The 22,760-nt window shown below is 41.9% G+C and overlaps 1 protein-coding gene across 4 annotated transcripts in view; it reads right to left on the bottom strand.

Moving 5' to 3' along the window:
* The window catches only part of PTPN11 (protein tyrosine phosphatase non-receptor type 11), an 82,504-nt gene that overhangs the window by 52,490 nt on the left and 7,254 nt on the right, over window positions 1-22,760 (bottom strand). For 3 of the 4 annotated variants that reach the window (XM_075835031.1, XM_075835021.1, XM_075835050.1), the window contains exons 1-4: window positions 10,188-10,271; window positions 6,319-6,441; window positions 4,971-5,165; window positions 4,393-4,585 (exon numbers count right to left, since the gene is read on the bottom strand). In XM_075835031.1, the coding sequence (XP_075691146.1) occupies window positions 4,393-4,585; window positions 4,971-5,165; window positions 6,319-6,441; window positions 10,188-10,249 (573 nt within the window). In that variant the 5' untranslated portion in view covers window positions 10,250-10,271. Of the gene's footprint in view, window positions 1-4,392; window positions 4,586-4,970; window positions 5,166-6,318; window positions 6,442-10,187; window positions 10,272-22,760 lie in introns of those variants that run through there. The other variant, XM_075835042.1, reaches the window with a different exon arrangement.

The following is a 22,760-nucleotide window of genomic DNA, read 5'->3' as shown; positions in this document are numbered from 1 at the left end:
ATATCAGATCATTTAAGTGGACAACAACCTCCAAAAAATTCAGGACATGAACGACCCCTTATAGTCAAAAGTTAGGCCTATAAATATATGGTGTTTAAAAGGGGGAACAAAACTCAAAAATAAGTCATTGTACATATTGCAAATTCCACAATAAAAGACTGATCAACAGCCCTCTTCAGTCAGGACCTCGAATTACTTTAGAGCCATTTTCATTCCATTCTTAGTGGGGTTTTCTTGTGTTTGGTCTCCTTTACACAGGGTTTTTATTTGGCATTTTATGCTGTATGTAAAAATGCCAGCGTTTTTTTAAGCCATTTTTTACAGGCGTTTATTTGATTTTGTACATGCATTTTTCCAGGTATTTTTGAAGTCCTATAGAGAAACACATACCTAGAAACACAGGTGTTTTGATAAAAACACCACTGATCCCACAAAACACTGCAAGAATTGCAAAAATTAAAACGCTGTGTATAAAGACCTTCTCATAATTTACAATAGACTAACATCTGGCCACAGCGCTTTTTGCGGAGTGAAAAATAAAGCTTTGCACCATGTTTTGGACCCACTCCTGGTTTTGACTTAAATACTAAAGCAAAGTACTCCCCAACATACTGCTGTGTAAAAGTGGCCAAACGCTGAGTGTGAAACCAGCCTGAGGCTATGTTCACACACTGTGTTTTCAGGCGTTTTTCAGGACGTAAAAAAATAAATAAATAAAAAAAAGGCCTGAAAAAAACTGAAGCTGAACGCCTACAAATATCTGCCTATTGACTTCAATGGGAAAAACAGAGTTTCGCTCAGACGGGGCATTTTTTACGCGGCTGTTTAAAAAGACGGCGCGTAAAAAAACAACATGTCGCTACTTGAGCCGTTTTTCATTGTGTCAATAGAAAAACAGCTCCAAAAACGGCTCCAAAAACTGCTCCAAATGCATAAAAAAAACTATTGATGCTTTAAAAACGGCTAAAAATCAGAGCTACATGGGCACCTGGATCCTGATCTTAACCTGGTGTAACCAAGATAACAGGTGACACAGTAAACAAGGCCAGGCCAAAATTTGAGTCTTAACTCTCCATTCCTATCAACCTATAGTCCCCCAAAATAAAAACCTCATGATTTCTCTTGCAGAGCTTTGTGTCCTTTTAGACGGCCAGATACGGGCCGTCAAAACGAACACCGTTGTTTTCCCCTTTCACAAGGAGCAATGATTGGTTATGTATGGGGACGAGCGATGGTTACTACGATCGTTCATCCCAATACATTTCCACTATGACGGCAGCACATCTTCCCGTTTACCATTTTATTGGCCGCGTAAAACTAGCAGATCAGCCGATGAACGAGCGTTTGGTCGTTCATCGGCTGATCGTTGCCCTGTTTACACAGGGCAATTATCGGGAACGAGCAATCGTATGAGCAGTCGTTTGCCCAATCACTGGCCTGTGTACAAGGGCCTTAAGGAATACATGGGATGTAAAGTTTCAAGTAGCATTTTACTAAAGGCACCTCCCACTGTGTTAATTCATATTCAGGATCACATTCTCTAGGACTTGCTAGTTCAACTACGGAACATGACAGACAGAACTAGGACATCACAAAAATACTAGACACAGAAAAATCTCTGCTGACGTACTTATTACCAGCATACCTCAAGGACAAAATCTACAAATGAATGTTTACTGGAAATGGCTTTGCATTTTCCATCGGATTACTGATCACTTTGCTTTTTTTTTGGTTGCAGCTTCTTATTAAATTGTAATGAACATGAAGTGTTGTGAGGACAGTTTCTCATATTAGCAGGATGAAAGCAGCTCGGTTGATAGCTGATCCATGCAATAAGGGAATAAAGCAGCATGGCACTTACACACAGAAAATATAAAGCGAAAATGCACTTCACTATAGCAAGATCAGCTTATGGCCGCAACCAATTGATCTTTTTGTAGTAGTCGGACAGGGACATGAAACAGCTGTCAGGAGCTTCAAATGAAAAATAGGTTTCTTTCATCCAAAAGATTCAATATAAACATCAACAGCTTAGTGGTCCATACAATATGATGCATCTTTAGGTTCAGGAATTTCAACCTCCCAGCATACGGACTGAAGGATCATAGGACAAGGGCCGTACTCACCCGTGGCAGGTTTGCCATGTTTTTCCAACAACGAGATCTGTTTAGCTCATACTTGCCGTTGTGGTCACTACAAAAACGGCAATATACAGGATATACACATGACATACAAATGAGATTGTTCGGCTGACCGCTTGGTCTCCAGACCCACCGATAATGCATGTTTATTTCAATAGGAAATTACCTCTGTCTGGCTGCGGCTTATCTCCCATGGAAACAAAGGAACCGGCATGCTGAAATCTACCAGATCTTATTGAAATCCAACATGCCCTATTGCCATGCCTGATCACAGGCAGGCTACCATACATATAAAATCATCAGTCGATCCAGCAGAAACTAAAACGTCCATGTGTATGACCAGCTTTGTGCTGTACGACATCTTGACATTGGGTTAAACTTAATCTTTTGTCGATGTAGTGTTCAAAACCTCTAATATAGACAGGTTGACACGTTATTGCCACTGCTGCAATGAACCATAATTGCCAGATATTACACTATAGTGAATGAGATTTTCTCAAATACAATTCACACAATGCAGTCGTCTACTCTGTCTTTGGTTGGCTGCAAGCACTATTTGTTGCAGATTTGATGCATTTGTTACAGCAGCAAAACAATAGCACTTTTTGACCTGCGGAACTGCAATGTAGTTTTTCCAATGTTCCTGGAACGGTCTTTAAATGCCACATGTAAATGTCCCTTAAGCTAAATTCACACTTGCTTTCCGTTTTTTGTAGTAGGATTTAAATTTTTTAAGAACAAAGAAAAATCACAGATTAATCGACTGACTATTAATTACTAAGGAGCTCCAAAGTGCCTCAGTCTTAAAGTGTAGCTAAACGTTCGACAAACTTCTGACATGTCATAATGACATGTCAGAAGTTTGGATTGGTGGGGGTCCGAGCACGGAGACCCCCACCAATCACTAGAATGAAGCAGCTGAAGAGTTCGGTTTGAGCGCTCAGCCGCTTCATCTCTGTTCTGCTTTTTCCAGAAATAAATGTATCGATGTACGGACTCAATAGAAAGTCTATATGCCCGTACTACGATACATTTATTTACGGAAAAAGCCGAACAGAAACGAAGCAGCTGAGCGCTCAAACCGAACTCTTCAGCTGTTTCATTCTAGCGATTGGTGGGCGTCTCCTTCCTCTTACCCCGACCAATACAAGATTCTGACATGTCACTATGACATGTCATAAGTTTGTCGAACATTTAGCTACACTTTAAAGAGTTCTGTCATGATCAGCATCTATTCTTTTTATTGAGGTCCATGGTAAATGCATTAAAAATTAAGAAAACTAAAAAACGGACAAAATTGACTTAAAGTGTAAATCGCTGTTTTAATTTGTTTCTGATAAATCAATAGTACAAGTGAATATAAGAAACGCTGTAATAGATATTATTAGAGAAAAATTACTGTCTCCAGTTATCAGACACCTCTCCCACCCTCTGCTTCCTAACTCTTCACTTACTCTGAATTTACTGCTAAAATCTGTATTTAATAAGACAAAAATGAAGACAGCTCACTGAAGGATCAGGTTCCATCTGCCGATAGTAGTCTATGGAGAGGGGAGGGGGAGCAGGAGGCCGAGGGAGGTACTGGAGGGAGACATACAGACTTTTTACTACAGTCCAGGGCTAACTTGGCGTGCTTTGATTTTATATGCTGTTTTAAAAATTTCTGTTTGAGAGTAGCAATAAACCTGTTCTTTATCACAATTTACTGGCAGTACTACTCTATGGGTCATCTTTCTCGTAGTGGGCTCATATTATCAAAAAGAGCCCTGGACAGCCATAGAACTACTGAGCCCAGTCAGCATGGACACCTGCTGCACAGTGATAGCCCAGGCTCATTTTAAGATCAGAAAGAGCCCAGGACGGCGATAGTACTACTGAGCCCGGCCAGAAGTGACAACTGCTGCACCAGTTATATTGTGCGGTTACCTTTCCTCAAGGTGTTTTACAGGAGGATACCACCAGGATCACTGGACTGAATTTGTGGAATCATTTGGGTCGTCTGAGCGGCGAAGTATTCTTATTGGTGCATTACACAAATATAAATCAATGTGTAAGGAGCTTTTTAAGGTGTTTTTTTTCTGTTCTTTTTTGGAGGGGGGGGGGCCGAAATGGAGAAAAGTTAGTTAAAAGTGGTGTACAGTAAAATATAACAATAACTCCATGCACAGCAGTAGGAAAAGAAGATTTTTCGGTTTCTTTACATATCAATAAATACAAATAAAAATAAATAAATTGCTTCTCGGCAAATTACCTGGCACCTTATCATGACATGTGTCACTTTAGACTTGCCATCATTGCTCTCTCCTTTGTCATCACCCGTACGAACAGACAAGACAAAATCTCCAGGGTGACTTTGGCTCTCACGCACCAGAAAGCTTCCATGTTTGCCCTTCTCAGTTAGCAACTTTTCAGCCTCCTTCCCTGAAAGATGACCGTGAAACCACCTAAACGTCAAATAGAAAAGGAAATAATATGCTGTACGGCCTTATGTGCAAAGACATGAAGGATGTTATATTTATCACTTCTAGAGATATATCGTTATTATAAATAATTATGGACAATTATTGGTCAATTTAATATTTTACATAGTTTATTGCACTATTAGTCAGTAAAAAGTGTAACTGTGAAAACAAGGGGGACTGGCGTAACCTCCACTGCCTCAATATGGTGGCTCACTTAGTGCATCTGCCAAGTGCATAAAGCCTAATTTAATAAAGATAAACACATAGGCACCTGATGGCGTAGATATTTAATGATAAAGCTACATTTTAATAGCCAGTTCAGAACAATGGCATTTAACCCTAGATTATGTAATCGATGTACTCTCACCTCTCAGATGTGGGATCAGCACAGTTCAAAGGGTATTTCAGCTCAATAACATCCCCATTTTTTTCCTTAAGTTGTCCATGGTGTTCCATGTAATACTGAACCAATTCGGCAAGAGTAGCAAATTTTTCTCCTCCATACAAATCATAGTAATCCCCAGTGTTCTGGATCTTTATGTGTGTCACTGCTCCATTCCTCCTAAAATGAGAAAGACGCCTTCACTATAAGACACGGTCAATCATTCCCTGTATCATCTATGAGCAACAGTACTTAAGAGATGTCCTTAATTGTATCTACCTACTACTACACCCGGTAAAAGGTAGGGCAGGTAATCCCCTTACCAGGTAATTTGTTACTGAACTATCTACTCCGATCCTGGCCGCCATTAAGTCACATGACCACCCGATTACTACAGCGTCTGGTATGTGGACAGGAAGTTACTTTCACTATGAACTCCTATGACATGCTCAATGTGAGTCTCCACACTGTAGACGCTGTAGGAATCAAAGTGCGGTTTACTTGAAATTGTTTTAGTTGATTTCTGCCGCTTATTAAAATCGACATTCATTAAAAAGTTTGTTAACTGTTCGATGTCACCGATTTTGGCCTTAAAGCCGCAGATTTTCTATATTTTTCATCAATGTAGCCATGCGAGTTCAATTTATTTTTTAAGGAAAATGCATAAAATTGCCCAAAAAACATTGCCACTCGAGTATTTTTTCTCTGCATGCGTTTTTTGTTCAACAGGTTATTATTCATGTGGGCAAACTAAATACATGTATATTATCTGCAAAATATTATTTTGAAAAACAATTAGTTCATTTTTTTAACGTCTTGTTAAAAAAAAAAAATTTATACATTGTATTGAGTGTAATAGCAAAGGGTCTGAACTTAAACAAGAGGAATCAAGCAGCAGGTAAGCAAAAAACAAGGAGACAGAAAGAGGAGCTGGTGAAAGAGGGGGCAGAGAACATAAAGGGGATGACGTGTAGAAGATAAGGTACATTAATATACTGTTTCTACTGCCTTTTTTTAAACTATTTTCTTTCATTCAAAATTGACTGGAAACTACTTTACTGTCATTTTTATATAAGAAAAGTGGCAAAAAACCAGAAACGAAACTTTTACTGGGCTGAGAGGAGCTACTGCTGGCCGAGATACCAGAGCACAGCTTGGGATAATCTGTAGAAGGGTTACGTTTGTTATCGTGTAACTCAACCAATACGAAATGCTCCAGTAATAAACATATCTATTGTATTTTTGCTATCAACATTCCTGCTAAATTTAGATATTGACATAATTTAAAACATCTTGTCATATTCACAGAAAACAAACACAAGAAACCCCTTACCTTACAGAGAGTGTGAAATCTCCTGGGTTACTCTTACTGGGCCGAGCCAAAAAACTACCATCAACGCCACGGGTCAACAGAAGATTTTCTGCCTCAACACCTGTGATATTCGGGTGGAACCATCTGTAGCAAAAAAAAAAATTCAACAGAGTTAGGCTTCGTTCACATCTGCGCCAGGGTCAACTATGATATTGATTCCGTCAAAACGGAACCCTTGAACAACTGAGACAAACGGAAAACATTGATTTCAATGGTGACGGAAACGGAAACCTTTGGTTTCCGTTTGGGTTCGTCAGGGTCCCGTTTAGACGGAAAGCTCCGATGGAACGTCGGAACGAGACCCTGGCGCAGCTCGTGACCGAAGCCTTAATTACAATGTGCCAATAAAGAAGTGTGAAATGTTAAGATAGTAAAATATAAAAAGTTATGTCTTACAATAGGAACCATGAACTTGAATAGCAGCACGGCCGCTATACTGTGACTGGAGCCATCTGGCGGCAGACTACTGTGTAACATCCAATGTCCGGAGGCAGATGGAGCAGCTGATGGGTGCGGGGCCAGGGTGTCGAACGCCCACCGATCATATACTGATGACCTATCCTGTGGATAGGTCATTAGTATGAAAAACCGCCCAATGCCCAAACAACCCCTTTAAGAATCAAGAATCTTTCCTACGGGTAAAATTAAGGTAAAGTCAATTTTGCTTGCCCAAAAGGATGGCATTGAGATTAGCTGTGTGGGCTCCTCTTCAGTAGTTTGAATAATTTATTTCCCCACCTCCCCCCATTAATATCATAATTAGGGTTGTCACCATACCAGAATTTGGACATTGATACCGATACTTTGTGTAGTATTGTGATACTCGATACCAAAACGATACTTTGCCAACAATAATAATTTAAAAAAAGTTGTGAGATCTTCCTTTTTCTGATGTGAGGCGCGTGTGTGATGAATTTTGAACCACCATGTGCCTCACATTAACAGTAATTAACCCCATGATGTTCCTCAGTCATAATGAACAACAATGGATTAATGTGAGGAACATGATGGGGTTACTTACTATTAATGTGAGGCACATGGAGGTTCAAAATTCATAATATCTCGTGCCTTACATTAACCCCTTCCTGCCCAATCGGCTGTGTTTTCCCACCTTCTCACGTAGTTACGTGACGACACTAACCTGTCACCATGTTAGATGACATGGCGACAACGGGCAGATCGCAGCGGCGAGTGACAACAGACACTCACTGCTCGCCGGCACAGGACCAATCAGAGCGGTCCTGTGACTGGTCATTCAAAACTGAATGACCAATCACAGCATATGTAAACAAAAGACGCAGGATTCTTTTTATCACCGGCTCTGACAAGCTCATCTCTGTCAGAGAGCTTGTGAGAGTCGGTGTGCGAAGCCCGGTCAGAAACTAAAAAGTTAAAGAAAAGTGAATAAAGATCTCTTCTAAATCTCCCCAGATCTCTCCTGTCCCAGTAATTAGAGAATAGCCCCCAAATCGCCCACCCATTACCCAAGTGAAATTGCTGCATCATATTACTTTAGGCAATAGCCTAAATAGCCCCAGATCACCCCCTCTCTGCCTAGTTAGAGAACATTGAGCCGTGTCAGTGTCCATACGATCCACACAGATCGCCATCGTTCACTGTTGCCGTGCCACATACAGTGACAGTTTTACGCAGTGATCCGGTCAGTTACATCCCACTCCTACATTTTTTTTTTATAGAGCGCCAGTTCATTTCTAGTTAATACAAAAAAAATAAAACATTTCTTAGGGACAGTTGAGTTTTAAAATGATATCTGTTACATTGTAGTGTACATTACTGCAATATGGCACAGACGTGTTATAGCCCTGAGGAGGCATACGCTATGCTATGCTCGGATACAGACTCTGCTAGCGAAGATGAAATGCAGTTCGTGTTGACATCATCTTCGCCTAGCGAGTCTGATGAGCCCCCCAGCAGCGCAGAAGAGTTGCTGGTACTGACCAGCCCCCCAATAGTGAGGCGATATGGATGCCTGCTACGGATTATGCCCCCCAGGTTCTTGTCTTCACCGCATCCTCGGGAATCCAAGTGCAGACCATGGGGTTCGGAGAGTTTGATTTTTTCAAATTATTTTTCTCCGCTGAATACATAAATTTACTGGTCAAACAAACTAATTTATATGCGGAACAATTTCTCGCCCACAATCCCACATCCTACTATTCCAAAGGCTAAATTTGGACGCCCACAAACTCAGAGGAGCTTTGCAAATTTTGGGGCTTGTTACTGAATATGGGCCTCATAAAGAAACCCAGCATTAGGGACTTCTGGTCATCGGATGTCCTATATAATACCCCCCTTTATGGCACCATTATGACCAGGAAAAGACTTGAGGTCGTCCTCACATTTCTGCATTACGCAGAGAATACCTGCTGCCCACCCCCCAATGATCCAAATTATGACCGTTTATATAAAATAAGACCGGTCATCAGCCATTTCAATTAAAAATTTGCCCAAATTTAGACCCCAGGTAAAAATATTGCGGTCGACGAGTCTCTCGTCAGTTTTAAGGGAAAGCTCCACTTCCGTCAATGCATCCCAAATAAACGGGGCCGGTATGGAATAAAGCTGTATAAGATCTGCGAAAGTTCCACAGGGTACACACATTGTTTCCGTATTTATGATCGAAGGGATTCCAAAATTGATCCCCCAGAGTCAGTGGAAAAATTGTGTGGGATCTTATACACCCGCTACTTGGCCAGGGATATAATGTCTATATAGACAATTTCTATAATAGCATCCCTCTCCAAAAGTGCCTTTTGGCAAGAGCAACAGTGGCCTGTGGCACAATAAAAAAAAATTCTAAGGGCCTCCCCAAAACCCTCCTGGGTTAAATATTGCCAAAAGGAGAAAGCAAAGCAATGTGCAGCGAGAATATGCTGCTAGTGAACTATAGGGACAAGAGAGATGTCCACATTCTGTCAAGCATCCATAAGGATAGCAGCATCCACGTTCCAGTTCGTGGCTCCAGCACCACAACTGCCAAGGCTGCCTGCGTACTGGATTATTACCGCTTCATGGGTGGGGTGGATCCATCTGATCAGGTCATAAAGCCGTATAGTGTCATGCGGAAAAGTAAGACCAGGTACAAGGAGCTGGCAGTCCACCTCACCCAAATAGGAACGAATAACGCATTTGTGGTGTCCAGATACGCAGGCAATACAAATACATCTCTCCAATTTCAGGAGACCATTATCAAGGCCCTTTAGTTTTACAACGCACAAGGTGAGGGCAGTTCTTCGCGAGATTAAAGTTGCCGTATAATCCCAGGCCAGCACTTTCCCTCAGTAATACCCCCCACTGAGAAGAAAACAAGACCCCAGAAAAGATGTCGGGTGTGTTCCAAAAAAAGCTTTAGAATATACACTATCCACCAGTGCCAGACATGCCCCACAAAGCCAGGCCTGTGCTTCAAAATTTACTATGCCTCCACTGAGTTTTAGATTATTTTATTTATACAACACTCGTTCATTTTACAAGTTGGCCATTCTAAATTGATTTTTGAAGCGGAGTAATTTTTTTTTCATATATTTTTGTCCATTTACTAAAATTTGAAAGCCCAAACAAACCTAAAAATTCTCACTATACCACTAGATCAGGGGTCAGGAACCTTTTTGGCTAAGAGAGCCGTAAACGCCACATATTTTGAAATATAATTCCGCGAGAGCCGTACAATATGTTTAAAGGGCCATTGACAGATCAATCGCTCCAATGTTCACTTAGTACAGCAAGGAATGCTCCTCCCTGCTGTATAAAGCCACAACTGGACTGAAACAATGGTAATTAGCAGTAAAAAAATTAAATAAATAACTTACATTGTGAGCTTGCGATGCATGACATCAGTCCAGCAGTCTGGCTTCTTCTTTTTCCTGCGCATGACTGGAAGCTGGCATTCTTCCCACCTGATGTTGAGAGAATGCCAGCTTTGAGGCATTCGCAGAAGAAAGAAGCTGGAATGTTGGACATGTCACACAACGCATTGTCAGTTATGTCAATTATCTATTTTATTATTTTACAGCGAATTATTGTTTAGGTCCAGCGGTGGCTTAGTGCAGCAGAGAGGAACACTCCTTTGTGTACTAAGTGACCGCTGGAGCAATTGTATCTGTCAGTGGCCCTTTTAAAAGTGTTGGTCTTACAGAAAATGAACAAAAAAGAGAGGCTCAGACCCATCTGGGAGACCTCCAGAGCTGTAATAAAGCGCTCAGAACAGATTTTTGCCCTGATAGTGGTCCTTTAAATCAGTTTCTTATGCCCACAAGAGATTAATTTAAAGCCCCCAAGAGTGTAATATGGGTGGCAGATGTTTTTTAAGGCCATATTTTTTTTTTTTTTTTGGGGGGGGGCTATATTATGGATTATGTGGGATTATTTTCAGGGGTGAAGTGGGAAGGGGGGGTTGGTGGGACACACTGTATTACACAGCCCCTTTATTGATGCAGCTCACTGCTGCTGACCATGAGGCTGTGTAACAATTTCCATGTTATAATGTTCACCTTCAAAGCAGCAGCACAGCCAGGGGTTTCTGGAACGTCCAAGGGAGACACAAGGGAGGAGGCAGATGCCGCTTCACTAGGGGACGCAGGTGCGTGCTTGCAGACGGCGCGGCTATGCAGGGAGTTATGGGAAATGTAGTCCATGCTCCCTGCCGCTCACCACTGCCGCCAATGCTTATCAGGCCATCAAAGAACTACCGTATATGTCGGCGTATAAGACGACTGGGCGTATAAGACGACCCCCAACTTTTACCCTTAAAATATAGAATTTAAGATATACTCACCATTTCGTGCAGGAGCGCTTCACTATGGCCATCGGCGGCAGGACCCAGGACTCTCTGTCTCTTTGAACTCGCGCATGCGCAGATAGGCGAGGTACATGATGGGGTTAATTACTATTAATGTGAGGAACATGGAGGGTAAATTCATCGCACCTCGCGCCTCACATTAATAAGTGAATGAAAGCCGTGTTTATTTCATTTTTTTACAGCGTACACATCATAAATGATGCAAAAACATTGTTGTCCGCGCCATTACTGAATGTGTGTATTTTATGTATTGAGACTTATTTTAATGTTTATTGTAAAAAAGGTGAAGGTGTATATTTTTTTAAAAATGTAACCATACTTTGTTTTTACTTTATTTTTAAACTTTAATGTACTGACATATATCAGATATGTGCCAGTACATTAGCCTGTGGACAGATAGCACACAGGCTGTTGTTAGGACATACTTGGGTATATCCTAACAACAAGAGATATGGTCAGACAGCCCTGGGGTCCGTCAATAGACCCTGGGCTGTCTGCCCATATATGGTATGGCCCTCGATCGCGTCACAGGAATTCCCTGTGATGCGATCCAGGGGCATCCCCCCTTCTCACTTTCCCCTGAATGCTGCAGTCAGCTGTGATCGCAGCATTCACGGGAATAACGGCGGAGATGAGAGGTTCTCTGATCTCCGGCGTTATAGAGCGGGGCTGCGGCTGTGTAATACAGCCATTGCCCCGCTCCTGACAGGAAGTGCGCGCGCGGTCAGCATGAGGAGATGCGGCCGGCGCTGCACTAATGAGCGGCAGTTCAGGCACTGAAGACAACATGGGGGTGCTTTGTAGCGCGCCCGCCATGTTCTGTCTTCAATGCCGCAGATCATTAGTGCAGCGCCGGCCGCATCACATGATGCTGACCCCGCGCGCATATGTCAGGACTCAGGAGCGGGGCTGTGGCTGAATTACACAGCCGCAGCCCCGCTCTCATAGTCATGTGTACTATACTGAGCTGTGCGGCTGCAACGTGCATCCCTCCCATAGACAGGTAGGAGCCCTGTCTGCGAGCCAGATACGGCCATCAAAAGAGCCATATCTGGCTCGCGAGCCATAGGTTCCCGACCCCTGCACTAGATGAATACCTAAAGTAGTTTCACGTTATAATTAGTCACACCAAATTAAAAAATGTTTGAAGAACCCATAACAAATTTCTCACTATACCCCTAAAAGAATACCTTGAAGGGTAGAGTTTTCAAAATAATGTCAGTTGGAATCACTTCATACAAATATTTCATATAAATGTAATATTCCTTCAATACATATTTTTTTTATATAATTTTACTGAGTTTGCCTATTATTATAACCATGTCCTGCCATATAAAGCTATTATATTAATTCTTATAAACTGTTACTCAATTTACGAGCTGTTCCTGATCAATACATTATGGACTTTTTTGTTGTTTTGTTCAGGTTTTTGCACAACCTATTAAACCCGAAAATACTTCCAGGAAACCTGACAAAATCTTAGGGGATTAGTGATCCTTTACTGTCCATAAAGATGGTGTTGGACACTGCCCTTTTATATATTCTGTAGATGATTGGTTGTTTTGCGCACATTACGGCTCCTACTTTGCCGGGCAGGGACCTGTAATGGTGTGCCAACGTCCCTTGGCACGTTTGTCTCCGATATAGAGATTGATGGGGCTAAAGAGATGTTGTATGACCAGCCCCTTTGAAAAAAAGAAGTGACATTATAAAGCCCTGTTCTTTCATCCTGTGAACATGCTCAAGTTCTAAATTTTTTCCTCCAGTTCTCAAATATATTGCCCTTCAGTCCAATGCAGTTCTAATTTAAATTCTCCCTGCTTTAACTGTTGTTAACAGCTGTGGACTGACACATTTGTTGGTCATCTGCTTCGTTGGCACGACATAGTTACATACACTGGCAAATGCACTTCTACGGGTTAATATGCTGTGGAAGGCAACCATGCCCCAAAAATAATAGATTTGGTAGAAAAATTACCACCTAAATACCATGATTCCAGCTATGAAAACCTAGCGGTACAAACACGCATTAAACCACTAGGTGAATACCTTAGGGGTGCAGTTTTCAAAATAGGGTCACTTCTAGTGGTGTCAGATCTTTCTGTCAGCTCAAATCCTTTATAGGCATGGAGTGGGGCCTATCAAGTCATTCAAGCTACAATTATGTTCTGAAAAGCCAAAGGGTACTTCTTTGATTTGGGGCCACACTGTGTGGGCATGCAGCAGATTACGGCCTAAGTGGGGGTATTTCTGGACACAGGAGAAACTAGGTAATAAATGTTGGGGTGCGTTTCATCCGTTTCATGTACTATGTATGAACAATATGTCCAAGAACGGACGCATTTGTGAAAAAAAAAAAAATGTTATTCTTCATGCCAGATTTCCACAAGATTCTGCAAAAACACTATTGGGTAAAAAAAAAGTGATCACACCCCTATAAAAATTGCTTGAGGGGTGCAGTTTTCAAAATGGGGGTCACTTTTGGGGATTTCGACGGTTTTGGTCCCTCCAGGGCGTTGCAAACATGACATGGCACCGAAAATCATTCCAGCAATATCTGCGCTCCAAATGGCACTCCTTCCCTTCTGAGCACTGCCGTGGGTCTAAATAGCAGTTTATTACCACATATGGGGTATTGCCGTAATCGGGAGAAACTGCTTTACAAATGTTGGGCTCCTTTATTCCTTCTAAAAATTAGAAAATTCTATGTTTTTCCAGAAAAAAAAGTAGATATTCATCTTCATAGACTAATTACAATAAATTCAGCATAAAACCTGTGGGCTCAAAATGCTAACTACACCCCTAGAAAAATTCCTTGAGGGGTGTAGTTTCCAAAATGGGGTCACTTTTGGGGGGTTTCCACGGTTTTGGTCACTCCAGTGCGTTGCAAACGCGACATGGCACCAAAAACCATTCTAGCAAAATCTGTGCTCCAAAATCCAAATGTTGCTCCTTCCCTTCTGAGCTCTGGCATGGGTCCAAACAGCAGTTTATTACCACATATTGGGTATTGCCGTAATCGGGAGAAATTGCTTTACAGATGTTGGGGTCCTTTTTCGCCTTTATTCCTTGTAAAAATTAGAAAATTCTATGTTTTTTCAGAAAAAAAGTAGATTTTCTTCTTCACAGACTAATTCCAATAAATTCAGCAAAAAACCTGTGGGGTCAAAATGCTAACTATACCCCTAGAAAAATTCCTCGAGGGGTGAAGTTTCCAAAATGGGGTCACTTTTGGGGGGTTTCCACTGTTTTGACACCACAAAACCTCTTCAAACCTGACATGGTGCCTAAAATATATTCTAAAAAAGGAGGGCCCAAAATCCTCTAGGTGCTCCTTTGCTTCGGAGGCCGGTGCTTCAGTCCATTCACACACTAGGGCCACATGTGGGATATTTTGAAAAACAGAAGAATCTGGGCAATAAATATTACGTTTTTTCTTCCTTTTGTAAAACCTTCTGTGGTACAGAATTTTTTTTATTACAAATGAATTTTGGCAAAAAAAAATAAAAAAATTGTGAATTTCACATCTACTTTGCTTTAATTCCTGAGAAACACCTAAGGGGTTAAAACACTTTCTAAATGCTGGGGTGCAGTTTTCAAAATGGGGTGATTTATGGGGACTTTCTAATATATAAGGCACTAAAAGCCACTTCAGAACTGAACTGGTCCCTGAAAAAATAGCCTTTTGAATTGTTCTTGAAAATTTTCTTGAAAATGTGAGAAATTGCTTCGAAAGTTCTAAGCCTTGTAACGTCGTAGAAAAATAAAAGAATGCTCAAAAAAAAGATGCAAGTATAAAGAAGACATATGGGATATGTGAAATAGTAACTATTTTGTGTGTTATTACTATCTGTTTTACAAGCAGCTACATTTAAATTTAGAAAAATGCTAATTTTTGCAACTTTTCTCTTCATTTTGGTGTTTTTCACAAATAAATATTGAATTTAATCGACCAAATTTTTTCACTAGCATAAAGTACAATATGTCACGAGAAAGCAATCTCAGAATCGCTTGGATAGGTGAAAGCATTTCAGAGATATTACCACATAAAGTGACATGTCAGATTTGAAAAAATGGGGCTGGTCCTGAAGGCCAAAATGAGCTTGGTCCTGAAGGGGTAAGTGAAAAAAAGCAGTTTTTATTTTATAACAGCGTAAACATGACTGACGCTTTAAATGTGTTATTACGGTCGCAACGATACCGAATATGTGTATATTTTATGTATTGGGACGATGTTTATTGTAAAAATAATGTGTTTTTTTATTTTATTTAAAGAGGCTCTGTCACCAGATTATAAGTGCCCTATCTCCTACATAATCTGATTGGCGCTGTAATGTAGATAACAACAATGGTTTTTATTTTGAAAAACGATAATTTTTGAGCAAGTTATGAGCCATTTTTTATTTATGCTAATTAGTTTCGTAATGACCAACTGGGCGTTGTGAAAAGCAGTGTATGACGCTGACCAATCAGTGACCAATCAGCGTCATACACTTCCCATTGTTCCAGCCCAGCTTCTTTCACTGCACAATCACGCTGTAACAATGGGCTGGAACAATGAGAAGTGTATGACGCTGATTCGTCACGGATTGGTCAGCGTCATACACTCCTCTGTACAACGCCCAGTTCATCATTAAGAAACGAATTAGCATAAATCTAAAATTGCTCATAACTTGCTAAAAAATGATCGTTTTCCAAAATAAAAACCACTGCTGATGCGCGCGCCCCCCCCCCCCCCCCCCCCCATTACAGCGCCGATCAGATAATGTAGTTAGAATCTGGTGACAGAGCCTCTTTAACATTACTTTTTTTATTTTATTTTTTAACTTTAATGTACTGGCATATATCTATATGCCAGTACATTAGCCTGTGTACGGATAGTACACAGGCAGTTGTTAGGAGATACCAAAGTATGCCCTAAGAACAGAAAATATGGTCAGACTGCCCTGGGGTCCTTCAATGGGCCCTGGGCTGTCTGCCCATATATGGTATGTCCCTCGATCGCTTCACAGGGATTCCTCGTGACACGATCCAAAAGGGCATCCCCATTCTCATTTATCCCTTGAATGCTGCGGTCAGCTTTGATCGCAGCATTCAGGGGAGTAACGGCGGAGATGAGAGGTTTCTCTGATCACCGCCGTTAGAGCAGGGCTGCGGCTGTGTAATGCAGCCATTGCCCCGCTCCTGACAATAAGTGTGCGCGGTTAGCACGAGGTGATGCGGCTGGCGCTGCACTAATGATCGGCGGCGCAGGCACGGAAGACAGAACATGGGGGTGTTTTGCAGTGTGCGGCCGCCATGTTCTGTCTTCAGTGCCGGCGCTCATTAGTGCAGCATTGGTCGCAACACATCACGCTGACCGCGTGCGCACTTGTCAGGACTCAGAAGCGGGGCAATGGCTGTATCACACAACCACAACCCCGCTCTAACTACATGCATTACCATACTGAGCTGTGCGGCCACACAGCTTAGTATTGAAATACATGAAATAACGGTATTGAACCGTTTCAGGGTGCACGGTATCGAAACAGTATCAAAGTATCGATGCATCCCTAATCATAATTCCCACCCAGTCACTTCATCCCCAACAGACATAGTAATAAGTAATGATAGCTGATTGCCCCCCAAAAGGTAGTTACAGCAGTGTCTTCCCCAGTAAAACCCACCCACGGACCCCCACTCCCGCCAATATACCCAACACACTGACCCTCCTTCCTCCAGCAGTTACATGATAGTTCCTGGTCACTTCCACAAATTCTCACAACACACCATTTTCTAGCAGAAAGCCAGCCTGCCTATCACCTTGTATACACTGGGCATTTATCTTAACTATGTAAAGTGTGATCTGCACTGGTTTTGGATCTGGCGCACTATGGAAATTAAGCTTTAATCCTAATGTGCTGAATGTGAAGTGTCCGGCTTCCCGCTGTATCCCCTCCTGATCGACAGCTCTACCGGTCCTCAGTCTCATACGCTGTGCAATCCAAGAGCCGTCACTCAAGAGTTGAGGAGAGGGGTTACAGCGGAAAGCCAAACACTTTACATTTTATCCGTGAAAATTATAATTTAATTTCTATAATGCTGCATTCAGCTGGAAAGCCGGCATTGGTATGCTTAAACTCGTCTCTCCTACACCTATCTAGTGGCGTTTGCGATATTGTGGGGGGGGGGGGGAAGAGTCACGACAAACTCCATTTTATGTCCATTTACAGGAGAAGATATTCGTACTAGAAATCTTTGATACGTTTGCTTTTACACGGGCCGATGAACCGAAAAACAAGCATTCATATTCATCGGCTAATTGTATAGTTCGTGCAGCAAGAAATATTATCGTTGTCGGCAGCACATCTCCCTGTAAACCGGGAGATGAGCTTCCGGCATAATGGAAACGAGCGAGTAATGAGCGCTCGTCCCCATACATAGCTCCTTGTGAAGAGGAGCAAACAAACACCAATCAACAAGTGGTCTCGTTGATCCGCGCTTGTTTACACAGCCAACGTCGGCCCGTGTAATAGTACCCTAGGCGATTGAATAGTAATTAAACAAGTATTTACACACAATGTTAATCGCCTCAATCATTAAAAATTTAGTTTGGTTGCCTATTTAACAATGGCACTTGCTAATAACCCCTTCCCCTTCCAGCCCAATCACGTACAGTTATGTTAGCCCCTTCTCACGTAACTGTATGTGATGGTGATGGAGCGGGCTCTGAGACTGAGCCCGCGCTATCACCAGCAGGTGTCAGCTGTATATTACAGCTGACATCCCGCTGTAACGGCCAGGACCGGAGCTAGGCTCCAATCCTGCCGATTAACCCCTTAGATGCAGCAATCAAGCAATTGCTGCATCTAGGTGGTTTCTAGCCTGACGGCATCCTGGCGCCGCTGTCGCCGGGATGCCAGTGCTGCAACGGTAACCGGAGGCCTAATAATGGCCTCTGGTGTGCCAAGTATAGAAGTCTTTTAGGCCCCGCCTAGGGGCAGGGCCTAAATGGCTTACTATCAGGGCCAAGAAGATGGTGCAGGCTCAGTAGCTGAGCCTGCACCATTATCCGCGGATGTCGGCTGTTCGTTACAGTTGACATACTGACGTAACGGCCAGGACCAGAGCTATCTTCCATCCGGCAGATTAACCCCTTAGATGTAGCGAACAAAAGCGATCGCTGCATCGAGGTGGTTAGATCGGAGCCAATGGTTGCTATTGCAACGATCGGCACCCGCGTGTGCTGATGGGGAGGCCTAACAATGTCTACCTAGTACAGCAGTCTATTAGGCTCCGCCCGCAGGCGAAGCCTAATAGGCTTGCTGTGAGTGAATAACTGACAGATCTAATACACTGCACATTGTATGTACTGCAGTGTATTAGAATAGCAATCAGGTCTTCGTGCCTTCAAGTCCCATAGTGGGACAAAAAAAAAAAAAGTTACGAAAGTTAAAAAAATTCAAGTTAAAACAACAAACTGCCTTTTTCCCATAAAAAAAAAAAAAAAAAGGGGGATTTTATTGTGCAAACGCTGTAAAAAAAAAAAAAACTATATACATATGGTATCGCCGTAATCGTATCGACCTGCAGAATGAAGTAAAAATTTCATTTATATCGCTCGGTGACCGCGTAGAAAAGAAAGAATAAAAAACATTGTCAGAATTGATGGTTTTTGGTCACCTCACTTGCCCAAAAAAATTTAATAAAAAGTGATAAAAAAATTAAATAAAAAATCGCATTTACCCCAAAATGGTACCATTGAAAACTATAGATTGTCCCGCAACAAATAAGCCCTCACACAGCTTCGGTGGATAAAACATAAAAAACCTCTGGCTCTCAGAATATGACAACACAAAACATGCAGAGCATTTCAAAAGCGGGTAAGATTGGGCACCATTTATCAGTGCGACACCGGGCACACATCTGCGGATTATTATTTATTTACGGCATTATTATACCCTCTTATTATACCCGGATGTTCTCCGCACAGGTTACATATACCACCACTTTATAAACTGAAATACCAGCAATAACCCAAATAGGACTACTATCAAGCTAAATCTGCGCTCCAAATGCCAAATGACACCCCATTCCTTCTGAGCCCGGCAGCGTGCCCAAACAGCAGTTTACGTCCACATATATAGCATCGCTATACCCGGGAGAATCCGCTTAACAGATTGAGAGATTTGTCTGCAGTGGCACAAACTGGGCACCACATATTGGGCACCAAAATGTCTTATCAGTGGAAAATTGCAATTTTCACTTTGCACCATCCGCTGAACGTTCATTTCCAATAAATTTAAAAAAAAAAACCTGTGGGGTCAAATGCTGACTACACCCCTTAAAGAGAACCTTTCACCTGCCCATACATGTGCAGCTGGGCTTCACAAACACCGTCTCACTTGAAAAAAAAATTCTAACTTCCTCCATTATTTACATATCGGTGCCGTTATATTTGGCGTCCGATATGTAAATAAGCACCTGAACTGTCAATGGGGGGTTTCTATCTGACTAAATGGCAAGGAGGCGTGATATCTACGCTCTGACACTGTCCAATCAGCTACGGACAGTGTCAGGGCGGCTTGCGCTGTGTTAACTCCCACGAGATTACACACAGATAGAGGGCGCTCTCTGCAGAACTACCAGTCTGTGTGTGTTCTCACGGGAGGGAACACAGCACAAGCTGCCCTGACACTGTCCACAGCTGATTGGACAGTGTCAGAGCGAAGACATCACGCCCCCTTGCCTTTTAGTTAGATAGAAATGCCCCATTGACCGCTCAGGGCTTATTTACATATCAGACGCCAAATATAACGGCACCAATATGTAAATAACGGAGGAAGTTAGAAAAATTATTTCAAGTGAGAGTGTTTGTGAAGCCCTGCCCATTACATGCTGCAGATGTATGGACAGGTGAAAGGTTCTCTTTAAAAAAAAAATATGTCTTGAGAGGTGCAGTTTCCAAAATAGAGGTCACTACTTGGGGGTTTGTTTTTGCCATTTGACCCCAAAGCCCTGCAATTGTGGGCCAATGCCGCGAAAATGACCAAAACGGGCCTTAAACGCGCATTGTGCTCTTTCACTCCTGAGCCAAATGATAAATGCCTCGAGGGGTGTAGGTTTCCAAAATGGGGTCACTTCTCTGGGGTTTCTACTCGAGTCTCTGTAAACGCGACATGACGCCTGTACACCAGTCCAGCAAAATCTGCGCTCTAGAAGCCAAATGGCGCTCCTTTTATTTTGAGCTCTGCCATGTGCCAAAAAGCAGTTTAGGGCCAACATGGGGTATTGCCATGCTCGGGAGAAATTGAGTAACAAATTGTGTGGTGTTTTTTCTCCTATTACCCCTCGTGAAAATAAAAAATTGAGAGCTAAATCTACATTAGAATAAAATGTATGAAACACCTGTGAGGTCAAAATGCTCACTACACCCCTAGATAAATGCCCTGAGGGGTGTAGTTTCCAAAATGGAGTCACTTCTGTACTGGTACCTCAGGGGCTCTGCAAAAGCGACATGGCGCCTAAAAACTAATCAAGCAAAGTCTGCATGCCAAGTAGCGCTCCTGCCATTCTAAGCCCTGCCGTGTGTCCAAACAGAAGTTAATGACCACATAGGAGGTATTGCCGCAGTCGGGAGAAATTGCTTTACAAATATTGGGGTGCTTTTTCTCCTTTATTCCTTGTAAAAATTAAGAAAAAGTAGATTTTCATTTTTACAGACATTCAAATAAATTTAGCAAAAAAGCTGTGGGGTCAAAATGCTAACTATACCCCTAGATACATTCCCTGAGGTGTGTCGTTTCCAAAATGGGGTTACTTTTGGGGGGGGTTTCCACAGTTTTGGCACCACAAGACCTCTTCAAACCTGACATGGTGCCGAAAATATATTCTAAAAAAATACCACTAGGTGCTCTTTTGCTTCTGAGGCTGGTGTTTCAGTCCATTACCACACTAGGGCCACATGTGGGATATTTATAAAAACTGCAGAACCTGGGCAATAAATATTGAGTTGCATTTCTCTGGCAAATCTTTTTGTGTTACAGAATTTTGTTTTTATTACAAATGAATTTCAGCAACCAAAAAAAAATTATTTGTAAATTTCACCTCTACTTTGCTTTAATTCCTGTGAAATGCGGGATTAGGGGTTAAAACACTTTCTGAATGCTGCTTTGTATACTTTGAGGGGTGCAGTTTTTAAAATGGGTGTTTAAGGTTTTCAAATATATGGGCCCCTCAAAGCTACTTGAGAACTGAACTGGTCCCCGAAAAAAAAAGCCTTTTGAAATTTTCTTGAAAATGTGAGAAATTGCTGCTAAAGTTCTAAGCCTTGTAACGTCCTAGAAAAATAAAAGGACGTTCAAAACACGATGCAAACATAAAGTACACATATTGGAAATGTTAACTAGTAACTATTTTGGGTGGTATTACAATTTTGAAAAATCATAATTTTTGCTCAGTTTTTCCAAATGTTGGCGTTTTTCACAAATACTGAATTTATTGACCAAATTTTTTCACTAACATAAAGTACAACCTGTCACAAGAAAACAATCTCGGAATCGCTTGGATAGGCAAAAGCATTCCAAAATTATTACCACATAAAGTGACATGTCAGATTTGAAAAAATGGGGCTGGTCCTGAAGGCCAAAATGAGCTTGGCCCTGAAGGGGTTAAATGATTCATGTTTACATACCACAATGTCAGAACTACCAACGCTTATTTTTATATAACCTACAAAACGGCTCCTTGACATATCAGAACCTACAATAGAGCATATGAAAAATATGTATACAATTTACCTGCACATAATTAACAGTAAATTACAGTAGTACAATCAGCTAAAATAATGGAGAAAAAGTTAAATCCTACTAGTTTGTTATAGGGAAATTAGACTGTAAGCTCCACTTGGGGACCAAGACTGATGTGAGTTCCCATACTATGTGTACTAAGCGTGTACCAATGTGTTGTGGTAAATGCAGCTGCTATAGGTGTACAATAGTAAATCTCTATCATGGATACCCTGCTCCCTCTTGTGGTGAAAGTTGTGTACAGTAGCGCACAGAATGTCAAATACGTCAAGGATTGGGAATCCCAGAATAGAATACTAGCAACAGTAAAAGATTATGGCTTGGGTCATACACACAGATTTGATGCCGTTTTTGTCACAGTTCTAAGCTTTTGTCACAGTTTTGGCTAAGAATTGAGCCAAAAACGGAATTAAAACTGTGTGTGTGATCCTGGCCTAAGGCCTCATGCACACGACCGTATTTTTTCCCACCCGTAAATACTGGCGTAAATACGGGTCCGTTGTCACACGTATTCGACCCGTTTTGCACCAGTATTTACGGACCCGTGCCTGTAAATACGGGTCCGGTGTCACCTGTATTTACGGGCACGTTTTCGATGCAAAATTGCACTGCACTAATCGGCAGCCCCTTCTCTCTATCAGTGCAGGATAGAGAGAAGGGGCAGCCCTTTCCGAGGTATAAGTAAAAGAAATTCATACTTACCCGGCTGTTGCCTTGGTGACGCGTCCCTCTCTTGACATCCAGCCCAACATCCCTGGATGACGCGGCAGTCCATGTGACCGCTGCAGCATGTAATT

Source organism: Rhinoderma darwinii, chromosome 1 (assembly GCF_050947455.1).
Source record: "Rhinoderma darwinii isolate aRhiDar2 chromosome 1, aRhiDar2.hap1, whole genome shotgun sequence".
Lineage (NCBI taxonomy): Eukaryota > Metazoa > Chordata > Amphibia > Anura > Rhinodermatidae > Rhinoderma > Rhinoderma darwinii.
The sequence above is the reverse complement of the archived record's forward strand: the minus strand, read 5'-3'. Positions and strand labels throughout refer to the sequence as shown.